Source organism: Lepidochelys olivacea (assembly GCF_965140295.1).
Source record: "Lepidochelys olivacea isolate rLepOli2 genome assembly, chromosome: 17".
NCBI classification, from domain to species: domain Eukaryota; kingdom Metazoa; phylum Chordata; order Testudines; family Cheloniidae; genus Lepidochelys; species Lepidochelys olivacea.
In genome coordinates this window covers 3,710,759-3,732,161 of record NC_140427.1, presented here as the reverse complement: position 1 = coordinate 3,732,161, position 21,403 = coordinate 3,710,759, and the positions used below count along the sequence as shown (strand labels likewise).

General features: G+C 43.2%; 1 protein-coding gene across 1 annotated transcript; it reads right to left on the bottom strand.

Annotated features, from left to right (window-relative positions):
- Window positions 1-594: 594 nt before the first annotated feature.
- LOC311532369 (transient receptor potential cation channel subfamily V member 1-like) lies at window positions 595-20,385 on the bottom strand. The gene is made up of 16 exons (XM_084650763.1): window positions 20,321-20,385; window positions 12,042-12,368; window positions 11,244-11,410; window positions 10,758-10,910; window positions 10,103-10,243; window positions 8,954-9,252; window positions 8,113-8,289; window positions 7,303-7,467; window positions 6,922-7,017; window positions 5,854-5,924; window positions 4,920-5,085; window positions 4,324-4,390; window positions 3,514-3,830; window positions 2,722-2,849; window positions 1,516-1,631; window positions 595-941 (listed from the first exon to the last, which is right to left on the bottom strand). Exons 1-16 carry the CDS (start codon window positions 20,335-20,337, stop codon window positions 790-792), a joined length of 2,559 nt encoding a protein of 852 aa, XP_084506889.1. The 5' UTR covers window positions 20,338-20,385; the 3' UTR covers window positions 595-789.
- Between the last annotated feature and the right edge of the window lie 1,018 nt (window positions 20,386-21,403).

Below are 21,403 nucleotides of genomic sequence, written 5' to 3'. Positions count from 1 at the left end.
GGGACTGTTTCTCAGGGAGTTGATAATAGATTCTGTCCAATAACCAAAACAACAGTGATTGCTGTAATTTTGGGGTATGGTAAAGATTAAGTTAAAACCTATTCAATAAAACCATATTTCTGTATCAGTGCTACAAACTGTGTGATGACTGAAAACTTAAATCGAACTCACTGCAGCCTGAGTACCCGTGTTAGAAGCTGTGACATTCTTTCTATCCCAGAGAAGTCCCACAGGCAGAAGACTGCTATAGAGCATTCCACCAAGCAGTTGAGGAGCCTCCCAAGGGTCAGTTAGGATGTGGAGATGGGGAGCAAGCAGTGAAATCCAATAGAGACTTTTATGTCTCTTGTTTGGGCCAGGTAGGAAACCTCAAGGTCTAGGCCATCTGTAGTTTTTGCACTGGAAGGTGAGGAAAACTCCTTGTGGGCAAAAATACTCAAGTTTATTTCCTGCTTTTAACCAGCATGTGTGATGTACAAAGCTCAAGAGAGAGCCTTCTAGTGTGGTTGATCTGGAGATAAATACCTAACCAGTAATGGAGACACGACCAATTTTTGGCAGACTTATGTTGGAAATAACTATGGAAACATGGTCTTAACTAACAAGCTGTTTACTTAGCATGTTTAACGAGTTATTACATACAGTAACTTCCTCAGTCCTTTTGCAGTAATGCCCTATTCTCATAAAGGGCTCCAAGTCCATGGTCTGTGAACACAGACAATACACTTAAAAACAATTATAATTAACTTTCGTCTTAAGAACAATTATATTCAACAACAAACAAAAAAACTACACAGACTTCCTTGCCCCAGAGTCTTCAGGCTCATAATCATGTTCCAAAATGGGTTTTAACTTGGCTTCTTCTGGCTGTTTCTGTGCCTCCTCTCGCCTGCTCCCATCTCTCAAAAGTGGAACCAAGGTCTTCCAGTTTTTCCCTGAAACTTATAAGCAAAGTGGCTATTAATGTTTTTTTCCTATAGAAACAGACTAGAATATTCCTGGTTTCCAAAACAGAGGAAAGCTGATATAAATATAAAGCACAAGTGAAGATTTTATTCTTTTAAGAGTTTTATTCTTCTGTCAGTTTTCCATTCTTTTAAGGTGACAAGTGCATCCACTGATCTATGAACTGGGGTTCTTCTGCGCTGGCTAGTGAGCTACTGAACTGTGGGGTTGGGGCATCAGAGAGTGGCTCCTATGATACACTGCTGCCATCTCTACCCAGCTCACCAAGGTGTGCCACTCATTACACACCATCCAAAAACATCCAGAGTGAGGAATTTGAGGGAGCTAGAGAATTCCAAAAAATAAAACTGCAAAATGAATACAGGGTTAGCTCATTTTAATCCTTTTGCCCACTGTGTTCATTTAACAGCAGTTCATGTAGCTATTGGAAGTCTCACTAAGAGATGTATAAACTTGCACTACATTACGCTGCCTTTATAACCAAATGTATAGTCTACTATTGTCAGAATATGGGAAGAACCAGAGTGTTTCCATGCATGGATTCCTCACCTCTGCTAGACTTAAAAGAAAAACTTGAGTTTCGCTTCAAGCCCACGCTGTATCCGGGCTCCTCGTTGATTATGCCCAGATTAGTGTTCCACGTGGACCAGTTCACCTCATCGACTCTGGAGAGAGAAAAAGAGTGATGTCATGTTGAAGGGGATCTAATTTATTCTCCAAAAAGGGATCGAGAGTCTCAAGGACCTCATGCACAGTATAACTTTGTCACGCAACCAGTTCTCTGTGTGGACAAATTACTCATAGATAATTCTTGTAGAATAGTAATTACTACTCTTGAAGTACTCAAGGTACACAGCAATAATCCTGGAATTTTTGTGAAGTAAAGTGTTGTAGAATGGTGCTGGCCTAATCCTTGTGGCTGATTAAAGCTCCTGTGGGTTTAATATTCTGTATTAAAGTCCCTAATATACCAAATAAAATTCTCCATCTACTGGATATTTGCAAAAGGCCACTCTCAGCCTGAGGACCGAGGCAACTGTCCACAAAGAATTCTGTAACGTTCACCTGAGGAGAAACCAGCCTGACTCAATTAAATTTATATCATACTATGCAGAGAAACACCAATGGATTCCATGGTCACACTCTGTCCTTGTGTCCCAGGGCAGAGGGTTGGCTGTGGGCTGGTGAATCCATGAGTATGCAGATCCACTAACCAATCACCACACAAGGAAGAGTTCCGGCTATCGCAGGCCTGCTGTGTAACAGTTCTGCCAACGCTTCACGGTTTGGCAGGGAATGCCATAGACGTCCCTGTTGCATAGGTCAGATACTCAATCTCTGCACTCCACTAGGATTCTCCCCACTGAGCAGTTTGCGTCACAGTGGCCCAAGAAGTAAAGCAACGTAGAATCAGATATCGAAAGAAAAAGGCTCAGTTGCAGTATCTGTTCATTATCCGTTGAATTATGATGCTGCTTTGAGTCTGACAGCAATGAGAGGACACAATGCTGCTATTTTAACATAGAAGGTCTGCTTGGCATTCTGGCCCTTCTCAGACCCAGCAGGCTGGACCAAGTCTATTGCGAATTGGACTAAGAACCTATTTCACTCAGGCCACTGAACAGCTATCACTTAGTGTAATTTTTGGTCATCCTAAGTTTAAGAGCTCTGCATCCCATTACCAGTTATTGAGCCGTCCCAGCCTGTAGATATGTTTCTGTAAAAGATTGTCCATTTAAAATAAAACCAGGTTACCTGAAACACCATCTGTAATCGTCCTTGTCATCAGGCGTGGTTCCCACTAAGACTCGCTTCCCGGATCGGAATGAGCTTATCATGCAGTTCAGGTAGCTGTTTTCAATATTCAAGATGGTGATGGCTCTCTACCAATTGAAAAAAGCAAGGGGAGTGGGGAACAGCTAGCATTTAACTATATTTATACAAATGTTGAGTCCTTTCTTTATAAAACAAGAATCCCCGAACTTTCACCTGCATTGTCAGCCTAGGGCAATGATCACGCCAACCACAAACACAGGAAATTTCTCTAGAAGTGTGTCTTTTAAAACGATGGATGATTACTGTTATGTAGTTAGAACTACAGGGTTTCTTTTAGTACACAAAAGCTGACATGACATTGTCTGCAAACCTGGCAGAAGGCACTTACTTTCATCCAATGCATAATCTCTATCTTTTCATATTCTGATCATAGTTTTCCAGTGTCAAGAGCCTAAATGCCTTCTGGTTTTTGACTTTGTTATTGTCTAATAATAAAAATATTTATTTTCTTAAACTGCAAACATCTGTGAAATATTCAGTGTATATCGAGAACATCTGCTTAAACAGTGCATCATACACCAGATGAGGAAAGGGGCCAAGGACAGTCATACAGGCTTGTGCTCATGGGTAAGGAATCAGGAGATCGAAAGCCATGAAAATCTGCAAGTTTAGAAACATACCAATCCCTCCAGATTCCCCTTAAAGTGCTTATCCCCCAAGTTCTCTTTCTAGTTCCAACATAAAACCAGAACCCTTGGGGGATCGACAAACCTGGAGTTTCCAGATGCTCTTACTCTCTTGTGCGATTTTGTTCACAGTTTCCCCCATCAGCGCAATCAGCATGTTGAGCAGGAGAATGTAGGTGAGGATGATGTAGAGGACCAACAGGATGACAAAGACAGACTTAAACCTGTAGTTCTCAGTGAACTCTAGATCTCCCATGCCAATGGTGAACTTGAACAGCTCCAGGCAGGTGTAATACAGACTGTTGTATGACATGCGGCCACGCTTCAGCTGGACTGATCGGGTGCAGAGAGAGCTGTTATTTTCTTGTCCCTCATAGTCATCTTCAATCAGAGTCACCACAGCTGTTGCAGATGGGAGGAGCCATGTATACAAGAAAAAGTTACTCAGAGATCATGCTCATTTTGCAAACAATGAAAAACTTGCAAAGATGTATCTGATTAGACACAATATATTGACGGCCATCGACTGCAGGTGGAGTTGTGGGGAGTCAGAAGCTCTGAAAAATCAGTCCCCAGGATTCTAAAGTTGGGCACCCAACATGGAGGCATCCAAAATTAGAGATTACTTGAAAATGTGGTGTCTCAGTTTCTCCATCTGTGAAATGGGAATAATGCTGCTTGGCCAGCCACTTTGAGATCTATGGGTAAAAAGCCCCATTTAAATGCTAAGTAATAGTATTCTTTATTTTTTTATGTGGTAGAGATTTTGTACGGGAGCGTGATGTAGATTTCTTAGTTTCTAGTTGGTAAAGGGAATTCTAAATTAACTGAAAAGGTAATTTTTGCTAAATCTCATTGATTCTCTAAGAAAAAATAACTCCCAGGGTGACATTACCTGTGGAAAATCCCAAGAGAAATACTAGGTAGACAAACATGAAACGACATAAATCCCTCAGGATCATCTGCAACATGGAAACAGAACATTTTATAGGACTCTAACACAAACTGCAACCAAGAGTGGTGGAAGGTCCTGATTTGGCTCCAAGAAGGAACTATACAGTGTGAACTCACTGCCCTTGCCTTACACCATGACTGCATTTCCTAGTACTGGCTTTCAATATAGAGAACATTTCCTTTGCATTATTCATAAAACCTATTACATGCATATGCAATATATTTAATGCCAAATATATTTTCAACTTTTCATGTGTGAATCAAGCTAAGACAGTGTGGTTCTTTGTCCCCCTCTATAGGCTGCTTGGCTAGACCACATGAAGAGGTCAGACTTCTTTGTGGAGAAGGCCTGAAAATAATGGAGGAGAGGAGAGTTAACGGACATGAGCCTTTTCAGACTCACTGGAACAGTTAGTAGATTCCCCCCCCTCCCCCACACGGTGAAAATAAAGCTGCTCTCCCTGGTTTAAACCATAAGGTTGAGTCGGTGGCTCTGTGAAAATTCAGCAGTGCTTGCCAGCTGCTCCCTAGACTGACCTTCTCAATCATGACAGAGTAAATTCCCATCTGCTGGAAGCCTCGGGTGTAGTACAGCATGTTAGTCCAGCCCAGTGCCAAGGAGAACACCATGGATGCCACATAAAGTTCCTGGCCACAGAAGTACAGCACCACTGAACTCAACAGTAACAACGAGTGGACAAAGCTGAAAGACAAGCATGGTCCAAGCAGAGTGCAGATCCACCCAGTTAGGCAAGAAAGGAGGGATGAAGACATAAGCAGTGGGCTCAGGAACTCCCCAAAAGCCCATTAGAACCCACCTGGACAGGCATGTCCTCCTAGGCCAACCTCCATCCCTTGAAAGATTCTTTCCTTTCATGCTTCACTTGTTTTCTGCACCCTCCTCAATTCCTCTCCCCTTGATAACTCCCAAGTTTCCCACATATCCCTGTTTCTCCAACCCCACTGCTGTTCTTCTGCCTTGCAGGGTGTCAGCAAGACAAGCCACAATTCTCTGTGTTGTCCTCGAGCGCTGCTCTCTCTGGTACTCCCTCTCTCTCACCACAGAACTGGCAGCAGTTCAGGAAGCTGCCCTGTGTAGCAGCCTTCCGACTGGAGAAGGCAGAGGGCTCCAATAGAGTAAAGCGGAAGGTACCATTGGGGACAAGAGAGGTTTCAGCTTGGCCCAGTGCCCAGGGCATTGGACTGCAAGTCAAGAGTCCTGGGATCTATTCCTGGCTCTGCTGCGGGACCCAGTCAGTAAACCTCTCAGCACCTCACGTTCCCCACCTGTAAATGAGGGTTATGACCTGGCGCCACCTGTGTAAAGTGCTAGGAGAACTGGGGGATGAAAAGCACTGTGCTTATTTCAAAGCCTGTACATGAGCTGCCTGGCTCAAGCCAAGGCCATGAGTCCCTCAGGCTCCTAAATGCCACATTCAAAGGCAAATAAAGAAGTTGCTGAGAAGCTTACAAAAGAACCTCACTGTAACTGTCAGCTAGCAGAGTCTTCAATGAGGGCCGCCTCTGCAGGAAATACTGTATCTGCAAAAAAAGGAGAAGAAAAGTCAGTTTCAGGCTGGCAAGTAGATTTCCACTGCGAATCTGCCCGGGGGACCCATCACTCTGTATCTAAGTGCTGACTGTTATCTGGATCACACTTGTTGGAAATGCTACTGCAACCATTGCCCCTGTAAGTGCTCGGGAGGTCTGCTGAGCCAGGGCCAAGCTGGGAAAAGAAAAACAGCTCACCCTAAGTTAGCTCACCACAAGGACCTCTCAAAAGAAACACACATTCCAGTAAGCATGAGCTTCAATTAGGGTTATCCCCTCAGTGTAGCACTACTCTGGAGCTTGCAGCTTGGGTGGAAGACAGCAGCCCATTTGCACACTGGTTTGAGCAACTGTGATCACATTGTATTTGCTGTGCGTTCTTTACATTGGCCACCACACAGTAACAGCCGTGTTAGTCTGTATTCGAAAAAAGAAAAGGAGGACTTGTGGCACCTTAGAGACTAACCAATTTATTTGAGTATGAGCTTTCGTGAGCTACAGCTCACACAGTAACAGTTTGTGTTTAAAATAGCACTGATGATCTCTAAAGTCCTTAATGGTGCAGGCCCTGGCCTATATTCAGTACCCCGTTAAACCTTGTCTCGGCTAGTTCCTGTGCTCAGGCACTCCTAGACTTTGTAGGGCCTTCCTTCTCACACAGTAGCATGACAGGCAACTGCACCTTAGCTTTGTAGGTTTCAGAGTAGCAGCCGTGTTGCAGCCTGTAGCTGCAAAAAGAAAAAGATCACTTGTGGCACCTTTGAGACTAACTAAATTTGTTAGTCTCTAAGGTGCCACAAGTACTCCTTTTCTTTTAGCTTTGTAGCTCAGTAGAAACCTGACAGCTCCTGGCCATGCCATTGAAAACTATCTGCAGCTTTCGAGTGAGGGATGGACTCGAATAGCAAGTAGCCCAAATCAAAGGGGGCACCTATTTTTGGCTCCCACCTATCCACATGGCTCTAAAGAGACATTTCAAAGCTCTTACCCCTCTGAAAAAGAAATAGAGACCTCCCAGCACACTCAGGATCTCTCCGGTGACTCGAAAACACTCCTCAGTGGTGTATTCAAATTTGAAGGGAGGCTGCATAACACAGGAGCAAAGGGTCAGCACAGCTGAAGATGGAAAAGGACCTGTCTGCTGAGCAGTTGAAGGTGCTTGGCTTCCCCTAGGATTGGTCCCTAAAAGCACTGCTTCCTCCGTTCTCCAAGGAGGGGCTGGAGGAGGAATCCTTCCTCTACGCCCTTTCTCTTCCTCACTCAGAAAAGAAGGAAGAACCTTTTAAGCTCTGGCACCATGAACATGGCAGGCATGCCTGGGAATTCATCTCTGGGGTGGTCACACTGATGAGCATGACCAGTGAAGTACCTTTCCATGTTTCTCCACAGGTCTGAAATAGGCGGCAATGGTGAGGATGATAACGTGCATGGCATAAACAAAGAAGTTGAAGTAAAATAGGCGTTTGACGAATCGGTCCCACTTGTCCTGCAGCAGCCTGTTCAGGGGCTCCACCAGCAGCATCTCATGGCGATTCTGCGAGGGGGACGAGAAAGAGAAGAAATGCGAGTCCCAAAGAAGCCAATACACACATAAGATGAGAGAGCACCTGCCAAAGGGCTTTGCAAACAGTAAATGAAACCTCATTGACCATAGCGAACACATTCTCCAATCCCCAGAAGGCAGGGAAGTGTCATTATTCCTGCTTCACAGATAGGGAAACTAAAGTAGAATGATTTGTCCAGGGTTGCACAGTGAATTAGGAGCAGAGCTGAGAACAGAAGCCAGGAGGCCTGTCTCCCAGTCCCCTGCTCTAACTATAAAATGTTTCTCTCAGGAACCCAAAAGAGTGCCAGGGAATGACATACAACACAGGGGCTTGCTGTATGGCATGACCGTACTCTTACTTGTCTGAGCAAACACTCCTGTGAACAGTACTGCTGGCTTCAAGCCGAAGGGGAATGTTTGCAATAAAGAGTCCTGGGATTAGCTTCCACAGTCAGGTGGGCAAAAGGAATGTCAATGCATAGACTCGTGCCAAGAACAAAATTACATCTCTGCACTGTTCCTGATCACTATTTACTTGTAACTAAGGATGCAAACCTTCAGAGACATGCACTGTACAGAACGCAGCTGACCACTGAACCCAGTAAGAACGTGTAGAGGAGGTTTCATACTCACTGGTGTTTTGCTGCTATACGCAATGATCTCAAGCACTGAGTTTTTCTCACATGTGTCTATGGAGGACAGGTCATAAAGAGATGAGTGGACGGGTCCATAGGCCCATTCGGTGAACTTCCTAGACAGATGCCTACACTCAGGCTCTTTGATCTCTCGTCTAAGGATATAGGCGAAAATCTAATCATAAAAGAATAATATGTGACCAACATTTCAGCTGTGGTAGATTTTTTGTTACTCAGTTTCTCAACAACACAGGAGGTCAGATTCCTCCCTGGCTTAACTGCACTGATATCAAGCCATTGGGATACTGTACAGCTCACAGCTTGCACTATCCAAAAGCCAGTGATCTCATTGGGTTCTGGAGAATGGGCAATATGAATGTGGCAAATGGGCTAATGCAGTAACACAAAGAAGTGTCTCTGATCTCTTCCAGTTAGGATTTGGGACTATCTTTGGCCTCTGAAACCTAAAACAGACATCTAGAGGCACCTGTTTCATATCCCTTTGAGGTCACTGTCTTGGTGAATGGGAAATATTTTGGAATTGGCCATGTCAGCCAATCAAAGATGCGCTTCCTACTCCACCTGAGATAGCAGCCAGGGCACTTTTACTGTTTCCATCTAAGCTGACATACATGTAGTGGTACTACATGACTCCCTCTGGATACATGATCTAGACTATGCCAAAGCTTTGCTTTTTAAACTCCAGTGTTAAGTCCTGCAAAGTTTTCCACCATCTCGGTCTGCGAGGCCCAGGCAGCAAGTAATGACATGGACCCAGTGTAAATGTTTTGATTATACTGTGTGTCATTTGAAAGGGTAACAGGTATGTGTCCACCTACCCCTATCTTCCCTTTCTTTGCAGCCAGGGTTAAAGGAGTCAGTCCCTTCTTGTTAGTGATCTCTTCCAGCTTCAGCATCGGGTTAATTTTGGCACCAACGATCAAAATGTTGTTATACACCTTTGTTACAAACTTGGTGTTATCTTTGGTGTTATCTGCAATCTCCACAAGGGCGTGCAGAACTGTATTGCCCATAGAGTCCTGGCCAGCTATATTGGCTGGATGATACGGATTCTCCAGGAGAAATTTCACAATGCCTAGCTGGTTGGTGCAGGCAGCCAGGGAAAGAGGGAGTTCACCTAATGGCAAGCAACATGAACCACTGGTCAGAAAACTCACCATATGTACAAAAGTCACCTTTATGAGCCTAAAAGCGAAGGAGAATGTACAAGTCTCCACCTCCCACCATGACCAGACAGGGGTGAGAGTTCTCCATCAAATACTGTACCAAATCATAGTCTCATTGTAAAAATTGTATTTCCCTATACGACTTAAGCACTGCATAAAACTTGTGCAGGCCCTCTAAACATGGATGAATGTCACTCACTAGGGAACATGTTCATACCTTGCTAATCAATATAGACTGGGGTTATCTGGACCCAGCATACGAAGAGTTGAAAAAAAAAGAATTCTCGAATTAGAAATGCACACTGAATGGTCCCTATGTATTTTGGTTAAAAGGACTGAATGTCTTAAGGGAGTTTTCCACACACACACACACAAAAAGACTTCTTGTGTTGGGACCTCACACACTAAGTTTTAGGCAGAAAAAAAAAGTGCTTGGATTATAATATCCTCTTCCCACTGAAAACAGATGGCTATAGAAATATTGAGTGCAGGGCTAGAAGGTGCCTTTAATAATGATACAACCCATCAAGAGATACAGAGGTAGTTCAGAAGACAAATGAGGTTAGGTACCCATCTTGCACTGAATATCAATGGGAAATGCATGCCTAACTGCCTTAGCTCCTTTGTAATCCCAGTCCCCATTAGGGAAATACTAGGGAAGGTTGGATTAGCCCCCTTGCTATTTGTGGGTCATCCAGTCCCCCATAATCAGGAGTATTTGAACAGCTCACATTTGGGACAACTCTCTTGGTTACTTGATCAGTGACTGAAATCATGTATCATGCTCCTTGTTTTCCCTACCAAAATAAAAGCCCGGTTTCCCTTTGATTTTTCTGAAGAACTCTCCGTGGGCTCTTGCATGAACATCTGCTCCATTTTGGACCAAGAGCTTCACCAAGTACATATTCCTCCTCTCGATGGCAATGTGGAGAGCAGTCTGACCTAGGGAAACACGCATCAGACCATGAAAATCTCACATCACATAACACAGAGAAACAGCTGCCAGACACTACAGGCTCTTCCTTCAGAGGTTAATGCAATGCTGGTGAAAAGGGACAAACTGAACATCACTGGAGACTGAAGTGCTCTATTTATCAACAGAATGGAGCCCACAGAGGCAGCAAACACAGGCTTCCTTGCACCCCTGCCAATGTGCTCCCAACCCTATTCCAGCAACGTGCAGCTAGAAAGGGAAGAAAATTAGACCACATTAACCAAACATGTCACTGGCATAAATAGCAGGTGTGATCCAGGTATTTCAGGAACACAAGTGCTGACTAATCGTCAGGCTCTCTGGCACTTTGTGGTTCTGCTTTCCTAGAACCAGAGCTTCATTCTTGGTCACATACAGAGAAACGTCTAAAGGGCTCAGGGGTCCTGTGTAACCAATCTTCAGTCTTTCTATACAGACTTAGGCTCAGGCAAGGCCAGACATTCTTCCAGCTGCCTCTCTTACCCTTGTAGTAGTTGTCAATATATTCTGCATTAACTAACTCTTTCAGATTGCCTGTCTTCTCTGCAATTTCCAGAAGCAGGGGAATCGTATCATTCTTCCCATCATGCAGATTCAGCATGGCTTTCAATAAGCAGGTTTTCCCAGTTTCCGGCTCTGTAACACAAAGGGTTACAGCTATAAAAGGGGGCATTACAAACCTGCCCTCTGACACCTAGGCATGCAGTAATAACAAGGGATCTGGGATCTTCTGAATGGATGGAAGAACCTACGGACATTTAGGGTTTCACAAATAACCTCTCAAACTTTTCTGAAATTTCCAGCATCTTTATAGAGAATTGCCCAGTCTATGGGAAACTCCTGCATGACACAGAACTCCCTGCCATGTCTTACCATGTATTTAAGTTAACACCATGCTGATCTTTTAACCTCAGCAGCGCTGCTGGAAGAGGGAATTGGCATTTGGATGTATCTGACACTACTGGGTACCTTTGAACTCATTGTCTGTGAGATGCTTCCGGGTCTCATGGAGATAGATCAGCAGGTCATTCAGATCACTTGTGTCACCTTGGGCTACAGCATCAAAGATCCTTCTGCGATCATAGAACTTGAAAGCTTTTTCTGAGCAGCTTGCAATGGAATTGGTAGATAGGAGCCTAACAAAGATAAATTTAGTTACTGAAACGTAAGGATTAAGCAAGTCTCTTAAAAACCACCAATTATACTTCCATTACTGGCTTTCAGTGGCACACACATTAGTGAATATTACATATATGAATTGTACAGTCTATAAGATCATAAATGTTTAGACAAACAGATTTACTGGTGAAATTATGTTTTTACTGGTGAAAAGTTAAGAACAAGAACTCAAATCCAGTTAAGCAACTAAGTCTAACATCTGATCACGCTCCTGGGAGCTAAGAACTCCCAAGTTCTAACCCCAGCTCTACCACGGATTCACTGTATAGCTTTGGGTAAATGATTCAGGGCAACATTTTCAAAGGTGCCCACTAATTTTGAGAAAGACACCAAAGGGTTTGATTCCTGGAGGCACTGAGTTCACTCCTATTGATTCATTTGGAGAGTAGATTGTATTCAGAGATACAACTCCAGGATGGGCAATAGTCATTAAATGTACCATAGTATTTGGGATACTTCCCATTCTTTAAAGCGTAGGAAATACTGAAATATCTGCTGTAAAAGCAAATACTTTGGTGCAATGGGTAAATGCTGAGTTATGCAGCCCAACCCCTGTCATAATATATATCCAATATATCAGGAACTTACTTGGCAAACTGATTGTGTATTTTTGCCCTTTCCATATTGATATTAAACTTGATGACGGGAGCAGAAACCAGGTGGTCCATCTGGTACAAGGAGTCCATGGGCGCCATGTTCTTATCGCTGTCCCCCATCCCAAAGCGGCCTCGTCTAGCAAAGATGTTGCTTTTGGGCAGCTGCTGTACCTTGGTGCTCTGGCTACCCTGAAGGCTGTCAGGGGTTCCCAGAAAGGAATTCTCACCATCTGTGTGCTCGTCCGTGACTTCAGAGTCCTCCACATCAGAACTGCCAAGTTTCCTCATCTTTCCAAGGATGGATGACATGGCCAGCAGGCTGCAGGGAACCCAGTGACATTAATACTGCCACCTGATAAACTATGTGGGAGCTTAGTCTGGCTTCGGTTAGGACTCTTCACCAGTAACAGTTAGAAAGGGAGTTGCTTTCTTTTTCTTTTAAGTGAAGGTGCTGGTTGCCATTCTGTATTACCTGGGAAGGTACAGTAGCAATATACACTTTCTACTCACTGCTCCTCTCAGCCTCATTCCTGATCTGGAGAGACCAACCACTGCTTTGGGTTAAGAGAGGAATTCAGCCGGTCTGCTGATATGATCAATAAGGGGGTCAATTGGTGCCAATTGTGGTCATGGTTCTTGTGATGTGGTCACTTGTTCACTAAGGCTGGGGCTGTATCTTTTCTGTTCTATTCATTGACCTCATCACCTCCAACTCGTTTCATACAAGCCCATCAAACAGCTATCAGATGGTACATTGCTCAACCACCACCACCGTTCTGGTGATAAACACTGATTTAGTATTCTGCTTCACAGACAGACCAAGCCTCTTCTGGCTTGCAAAGCTCTGACTTACAGTAAAAGAATCAAGAGTAAGGTCTTGAAGGAAATTCAACAACAGAGATTCTCCCCCCACCCCACTAGCCAGAACCTGGCATACACTGGGAAATAGTGTGGCAGACTTATAGAATGTTACAAAGCCAGGAGCAAATAAAAATATATACATGCTAGGAGGGAAAGAGAGTAGGGCCAATATCAGGTCCTTTTGCATGCTGGGGAGGAAGAGGAAACCAAGACACATGTAGCTCTTGTAAGGCTTATGGAAAGGTACAAATTGCTACATAGGCACATTGATCTGGTATGGTCCTGGTATCCTGTCTTGGAAGACGCCAATATCTAAAATGAAAACCTCACTAACAAGGTAGTATCTGGTACTGTGAAGAGAAATTTTCCTCTTCGCCCCTGCAGCAATCCACTGATGCCCTGAAGCATAAGGTTTCACTGTTCATGTCTTCATCTATATATATTTTTTACTTTGTTCATGAAAGAATTTTTACAATATCTTACTATGAACATGAAGAGGAGAAACCTAACACGAAGGATCTCGTCTTCACCAGCCATGAAGCCATCCTCAGCAAACAGGCTACTCCCCACCAGGTGAAGCACTGAACTGTTTGGAAATTGACTCATAGCTCACACTGTCCTGTCCTTTAGCATTTTGTTAGGCAGGCAGCTTGAGTCTTCCGCATGCTTCAACGTAACTATTCACTCGAATAGCTCCTAACCTGAAGGAAATATCCTCAGTATGTGAAATCAGTGCACAGCAACATTCCCTCTGGGATGATCCAGCAAAGAAGAGGCTGCAGCACTGATTAATAAACCAACTGATATGGAAAATCATTTTTACTACTTCTGCAGAATCACGCCAGTTTCAATTATTTTGGTAATTTATTTCAAAATAGCTGTCAGCAAGTATGCCTGTAACAATACAGACACACCCAAAAATTCCCCTGGGAGTAGAGTGTTAAAGAAACCCCTATGACAACCCAGCTCCTCTTTCTCTGTCCCCTTCTCCCCCCTCAGAGCCCAGCTGTGGGGCCAGAAACCCACAACCCCTCCCCAGAGCCCACCTGCGGGGCCCTCCCGGCCCAAGTAGCCACATCCCCTCCCCCCCACAGAGCCCCATCCCCCACCCCGAGCCCAGGGATCCAGAGGGAGAAACAGCCTGATGCTTGGTCCCAGGCTTGCACAGAGTTTCCTGCACACGGCCCTCTCCTTCCCTTAGGGCATGCAGGGAACTGCCGCTGCCAGAAACCCTCTAACTCCCTCTTCCTCCCTCCAGCAGTGTCTTCTATGTGCAAGCTGGGCTCTGCCGAGTCCAGTGGCCCCTAGTGGCAGCTAGCAGTACTGCAGTCCATTTTGGTGGGGGATAGAAAATTCTGCACGCGTGTTCAATTTCTGCAAAATTCTTCACTGCACAGTGGTGGAGAATTCTCCCAGGAGTGAAATTTTACACAGGATCATAGGAGCAAACTACATCACCTCAGATTATCATAGATCCCTGGCAAGGAGAAAACAACTCACACCTCTTTGCACATGAATGATTAAAGCTCAAAGTAAATTTCTTTGTTTGGCAACAACAAGGCTCATTCTGCTCTCAGACCAGGGTAAATCGGGAGTAACACATTTATATGAAAGGAGTTGCACCAGTCGGTAAGTAACAGCAGAATCAGGTCCATGGCATCTACCACAAACAAGCTCTCTTGTTCTCCTTTTGCCCATCTGATGAGAGTCAGGGGACACAAGAAGGGGAGAGGGAAAGTTGTGTTATTTTCAGGATAAGCATCAATCAAGAGAAGCAGGACAAAGTAAGGAGCTGACACTAGGGAGAGCAAATGAGAAAGGAATGGAGAAAGAAGGTGTGCTAAAGAAATGAATGAAACAGGTGTCCAGCAAGTTTGAAATGTCAGATGTTGCTGAGAGAGATTTGGAGGACAGGACTGAAAGAAGACGCTAAGTTGTTGTGAATGGGCCTGTTAAAAGCACATAACTAGAGGGGTAGTAATTAGTCTTTGTGGGTAGAGGTTAAGGATATTACTCTAAATGTTGATCTATTAGCCAGTGAACTGGGCCTCAACCAATGTCTTTGTGCATGAGGGCTGCATCTCAGCCATATGGTAGCAAAGAGATGTTTGGCTAACATGGGAAATTACCACCTACTGACTTCAGTGGAGTCACAGTGATGTCTAAATGGTGTAAAAGACTGGAGAACCGGTTCCAGTAAGATAGCCACTAGACAGGTGGACCTTGGAAGCTGATAGTCACCTCAGAGATACTAAGAAAGCAAAAAAGGACAGGTTACTCTAGATGAGTAATATTCGGAAGGCCAGCACTTTGATCGTGTTTGATTTACGATAACAACAGATATGCTAAAATGAAGGGTTGTTGTTGCCGTGATGGTCCCAGGATATTAGAGAGACAAGATGGGTGAGGTAACATCTTTTATTGGACAGAAATTGGTCCAATAAAATATATTACCTCATCCACCTTGTCATGCTAAAATTAAGACTGTTTCTAGACTGTTTTCTTATTAAAGTGTTTTAAACAGCCATGTGTACATGCAGTGTGATCAAGAGGAAATGAGGCAAACACTGATACATCGAGGTGAACGTGACATGCAGGTAGGAACTACTGTTCATATCATTATTAGATATAAAATACTCTGGAGGATCAGAAGTAGAGAAAGCATTTCACTGTACCCCTTTTGAACTCTGACCCAGCCAGATTTGAGAGTGTGTGGAATGTCCTCTTACAAAACATTTCCTGAAATCCCAAATTGTCTGGAAAATCTAATGCTTTGAAAATAAGGGTTTTTGAAATCCTGCAACAGCAAGTGCCCTCCTCAGCTATAAACAGACCTTCATGCTAAGAATTATTATGTATACAAGCAATAGCTGACCAGTGACCTCATACGTGCTTATGGAGGCGAGTTAGCAAGACCACAGGTAAAGTTGTACCAGGATCTTCAGTTCAGTAGGATTCATTAACCTCTAAATCAATGGCACCTGTACAATTTTCTATGGAAGTAAACATGGAATGAGAATGTTGTCGTCGGTTTGACTTTTCAATAACCATACATAATATGTATCGAACAAATTCTTAAAATATTCATAAATATACATTTACAGCATCAACCATAAAACAAAAATAGAAACTGTTAAAATGACATCTACCATAATTTAGCTGTGGGGTACATTTTTGCTTAAATTTCCAGTTCTGTGGGTCCCTCACAAAAATAAACTGAAATAAATAGAAAAGAAATTTTCCTAATATCTTAAATGATTCTGCAAACAAGAAATAATGCAAAAAACAAACAAACAACTAAAACAAAAAAAAACACCTTTTCATTTACAGTTTGATATTAAAATACTTAAGAACTATAAAATGTTCCCTGAAATAATCAACAGTGGGTTTAAAGAATGAAAAACACTGGCAAACAAAATATTCATGGGTTTTTGGTTTGGGGTTGGGTTTTTTTCAGGGAAGAGGGGGGTGTCTCCTTTAAGCGAATGCACATCTGGCAAAAAATGCCAGACTGGAACCTGGAGACCTTTATTTCTCCACAGAACAGGTACCGTATAGGCAGCAGCCCAATGACCTTTCTCTCACTGCCTTATCAATACGCCATCACCCTATTTTCATCATTCCAAAAGCTTTAGTTTTAAAAACGCTTGGTAGAAACTGCAATAATGATAGGAAAACTACTCAGCCTCATACAGGTCTGAATTTGCAAGATGTAAAATCTTCCACAGAGACTTCAAAATTCACTGGAAAGATATTTTGTCTTTAAATTTCTCATGTGCTATCCGGATAAAATGTACCTAATTTGGGCTCTTCTAATCCAGTGTATATCAAAATTCAATCCTATACAACAACCAGATAAAAGAAAATATTGCTTACAAGAGACTCCAATCGAACCACATCTAGTGATAAATACCAAGGGGTAATTTACAAACAATGCACAAGTATGCTATTCAAATATACATGCAAAGACTTACAAAAGCTCAAAAAAATGCCACCTTCTGCAAAATAATCCCGTCTCAATAAGTACTATCTGATCTACAAGTCCTCTCTTCTTAGGTGATTCGTTTGGAGCAACATCACAGATCTTCCCTCCACTTCGGTTGTCTGCGGGATTGTTCTACACTCTGAGGATGTACACTAGAACATGAACTTGACTAATATAATAATTAAGAACTATCCTAGAAGCAGAAGTAACAGCAGCAGCTATTCCCGAGAGTGTATCAAAGCTCTTTACAAGAATCCCAGTTTGTTTTTTTCAAATTACATTTAGCAATGGACACTCCTTTCCAGATTTCCTTTTCACAGATACATTCAGCCTGGGAAAGTCAGTTATTTTTGTGGTTCAGCTGTACACATCACTTAACGTGAAAGTTTGTAGAGATCTTTTCTGAGATCGTTCATCTTTGCAGTGACTATTAGTGATGTTATAATAAAGATCTACATACTGTCCAAGGAAGAGTTTGATTACAATCAGAGTTGATGAACTTCGAAAACCAATTTAAAAAAATCCAAACACCATTTTATTAATCTGTTTATGCACCGCGTTTCATTGAAATAATACATGCTTACCTTAGTCAGCTGTGAAAAATTAATGTAAGTGCAGCTTGAACACTTGAAGTATTTCCTTACTTCAGGCAGGCTGGTTTTATTAATCTGTCCTTCTGTCTAGGATATCTACATCAAGGAATAGGCTAGAAAGACAAAGCATTTCTAAAAGATATGCTCTAGCCCGGCCAGAAGTTTTGGACTCGATACAGGAATCACTGGTGAAATCTCTGGCCTGTGTTCTGCAGGAGATCAGACTAGATGATCACAATGGCCCTTTCTGGCCTTAACATGTATGAAAAGGGATGCTGCAATATTCACAGCAAATTGAATTACATTCATCAGAACAGCCTACGACATTTTATTCAGAACAAATAAAATGCCTGTTTATTAATGCTGAAGCATAAATTAACAATGGGCCAGATCCTCGGATAGTGCTACTGGAAGGAACTACTTCTTCACTGATTCCCCAGAGCTGGACTTGATAAGCGAACTAGGTATTTGGTTGTAGGAACATGTGCATTTCCTGAAAAGGTGAGCATTTAGCACCTGATCTACCACTGACCATCAGAGTTTGAGTTTATATTCAAACAGCAGGGTTTGATTCTGTTCTGGCTTACCCAACAATACATCTGGGGCAATTCCTTTTGAAGTCAATGGAGTTAAACAAGTGGAGAAGAGAAGAGTCAAGCACCCCAGTGTCCACATTCAGTCATAGATACATCTCCAGATTTCAGACATCCTGGAAACAGAAACTCTCAGTGTATCAATAAAGGAAAATTAGAGCAGCCAGAGGAGTGAATGAAACCAGAGACAGAGTAGCAGTTTGGTACAGCTGGAGAGGGTTGGGGGGAAGTGAGGGGACAACACACACGGGAAAGAGGATTAACATAACAAGAGGAAGACGGCAGAATCTGAGCTTGCCTGCAGGAATGTGTGACCTACAACTTATCCTATTTATGTCTTGCTCAGGGAGTCACTGGAGGCAAGTTTCCGGCAAAATTTCTTTAGAATCGAATGGATCCTCTACTTAAAAAACAAAAATAAAACAAACCTGGGCACTTGTCCCCAGTATAGAGTCTGCTATGGGAAATATTCACATATTGAAGGACATAAGACAGCTTGGTCCCTAATTGATCTTGCAGCCAGGCCTCTGCCTAGCAGATTGTTATGCAAGATACCACATTTCCATAGATAACCCAAAGGAAAAGTCATTTAAAATAAAACCTCCTGGAACTGTAGTGGCTGTTTGTCAGCTCTGTGTGATGAGCTCACAATTGCTGAATCAATTGATGTAGGAAGGACTAACACTTACTGATTCCAAACAGGAAAAAGACTGAAATGTATCCAGCACTTCTAGATAAGAAAAAAGGGCAACATGGAGCAGCGAACCGCAGACACTGGGAGCCGCGACTGGCCAAACCTGTGGACACGGCAGGTAAACAAACCGGCCCGGCCCACCAGGGGCTTTCCCTGCACAAGCGGTGGAACAAGTTTGGGAACCACGGCTCTAGGCAATTCGAGGACAGATGAAACACTGCAGTTTTATACCAAAATGCACCACGTACCAAAGCTTTTCAACAGTGTCAGAAATTGTATAAGCCAATTTCACAATGGATGATTTTTGAAGCGCCTAAATTAAAAAATAATGGCAGGTTAGGGCCCAATTCTGATCTTTATTACACCAGTGTAAACAGGATAGATTCTCCAGATCAGATGAGATGCATTCAGCATAAGTCTGGGGGGGCTGGCCAAAGTGGCTTGAATTCTGATTCTGATCCCACTTACACTGGGGTAGCTCCAGTCCAAAAGAATCACTCCAGATTTTTCACCAGCATAGGAAAAGTACATAATCAGGCCTACTACATCTGAACAATGGAGAACTGCAGTGAGGTCCAAGCCTACCGGTATCTACCCATCATGCAGAGAACAGGAGTCTTCAGAGTGAGTACAACATGCTATCTATAGAGCTAAGCAACTTATATGGCCCCCATTACGGTTGTACCACAGGCAAATAGAGAGAGATCAAGTGACTTGCCCGAGAAACCTGCGGCAAAGCAGGGAATTGAACATGGGTCCCAAATCCCAGGCTAGTGCCCCCACCACAGGGCCATATTTCCTCTCATATCCTTGCTCTGCACATTGCTGTCATGACTCACAGCAGTCAGTCTCAGCAAAACAAGAGAATTACAATGCACAGTGAAACATCCAGTAAACCTCATTATGCTGGACTGTTCACTAAGATAATCACATCCAGCTTTTCAGAACTATGAGGAAGGAAAGTTAAGTGCTTCAGCTGCACTAGCTAGATTTTCAGTCATAATTCAATTATCCCTATTACTGCCTTTTACTTCCAAAAAAACAACACCCCGGAGGCGCTGTGACCATGTCTCTCATGCCCCCTCTCGCTTCCTAGGCTTTTCTTCATCTCTTTTTGCTAAGTACTTCTTCTGTCTCCATCTCCCATTCCTGGCTTCAGACTTTCTCTGACCCTTCCTACCCCATGGATGCACATTTTTAGAACACCCTCCCATTTCCTGTGCATCAAGGAACTCCCCTCCCCTTCTGATCTCCCTTTCTTGTGAAGATGCTCTGCTCTTCACAATGTCCTGCTCTTGCCTCACCTACAGGTCTCTGCACCTTCCCACGCTTCAGCTGTTGTCCTAAATACTGGGTTTGTTTGTATTAGACTTGGCAGGGACCTGGTTTGGGTGTATCATATAGCGTGATCAGTATACTTGCAGCAGCATATAAATAATAAAATGGTGAAATTTACCCCTGTGCAATGGGTCCTACATACATCTGAGGCTTAAATGGTGCCTCAGTGTTGAGTAAACTCTGCACACAGGAATGAATTTTACTCACCGAATATCCTTTCTCATCAGGTGGCAAAAGACAGAAGTGACAAGAGATATGCTAGGAGCTTTAACAAACACAACTGGTGATGGGGAGGACTGAGTTACTCCAGAGAATTATTTCCCGGGTATCTGACTAGTAGGTCTTGCCCACATGCTCAGGGTCTATCTAATCGCCATATTTGGAGCAGGAAGGAATTTTCCCCCAGGTCAGATTGGCAGAGACCTTGGGGGAGGTTTGCCTTCCTTTATAGCATAGGGCACGGGTCACCTGCAGGTTTAAACTAGGGTAAATGGTGGATTCTCTGTAACTTGAAATCTTTAAATCATGATTTGAGGACTTCAGTAACTCAGCCACAGTTTAGGGGTTTATTACAGGAGTGGAGTGGTGAGGTTCTGTGTCCTGCAATGTGCAGGAGGTCAGACTAGATGATCATGATGGTCCCCTTTGACCTTAAAGTCTAGGCGTCTATTAATCAGGGAAATTCTTGTCTTGATAAAGCATAGTAATGAACCATATTCCAGATTTTACCAGCTCCCTGAAACTGGTTTAGCTGGATTCAAGGATTACTAAGTGGCAGCTGCAAAGACCTAGTTTTTTAAGGGGAAATATTATTGGCTCCTAGCGGTATCATTCAAAAAAGGGAAGAAGACCTGCTGATGCACACAAACAATATAACTAGCAAAATTAAAACAAAGTGCTACAAAATAGGGTGTTTTATCATAACCTTCAACTATTCATAACACAAGAACTAGGGGCCACCAAGTGAAATTAATAGGCAGCAGGTTTAAAACAAACAAAAGGAAGTATTTTTTCACACAGCACACAGTCAACCTGTGGAACTCCTTGCCAGAGGATGTTGTGAAGGCCAAGACTATAACAATAACAGGGTTCAAAAAAGAACTAGATAAATTCATGGAGGATAGGTCCATTAATGGCTATTAGCCAGGATGGGCAGGGATGGTGTCCCTAGCCTCTGTTTGCCAGAAGCTGGGAATGAGCGACAGGGAATGGATCACTTGATTACCTGTTCTGTTCATTCCCTCTGGGGGACTTGGCATTGGCCAATGTCAAAAGACAGGATACTGGGCT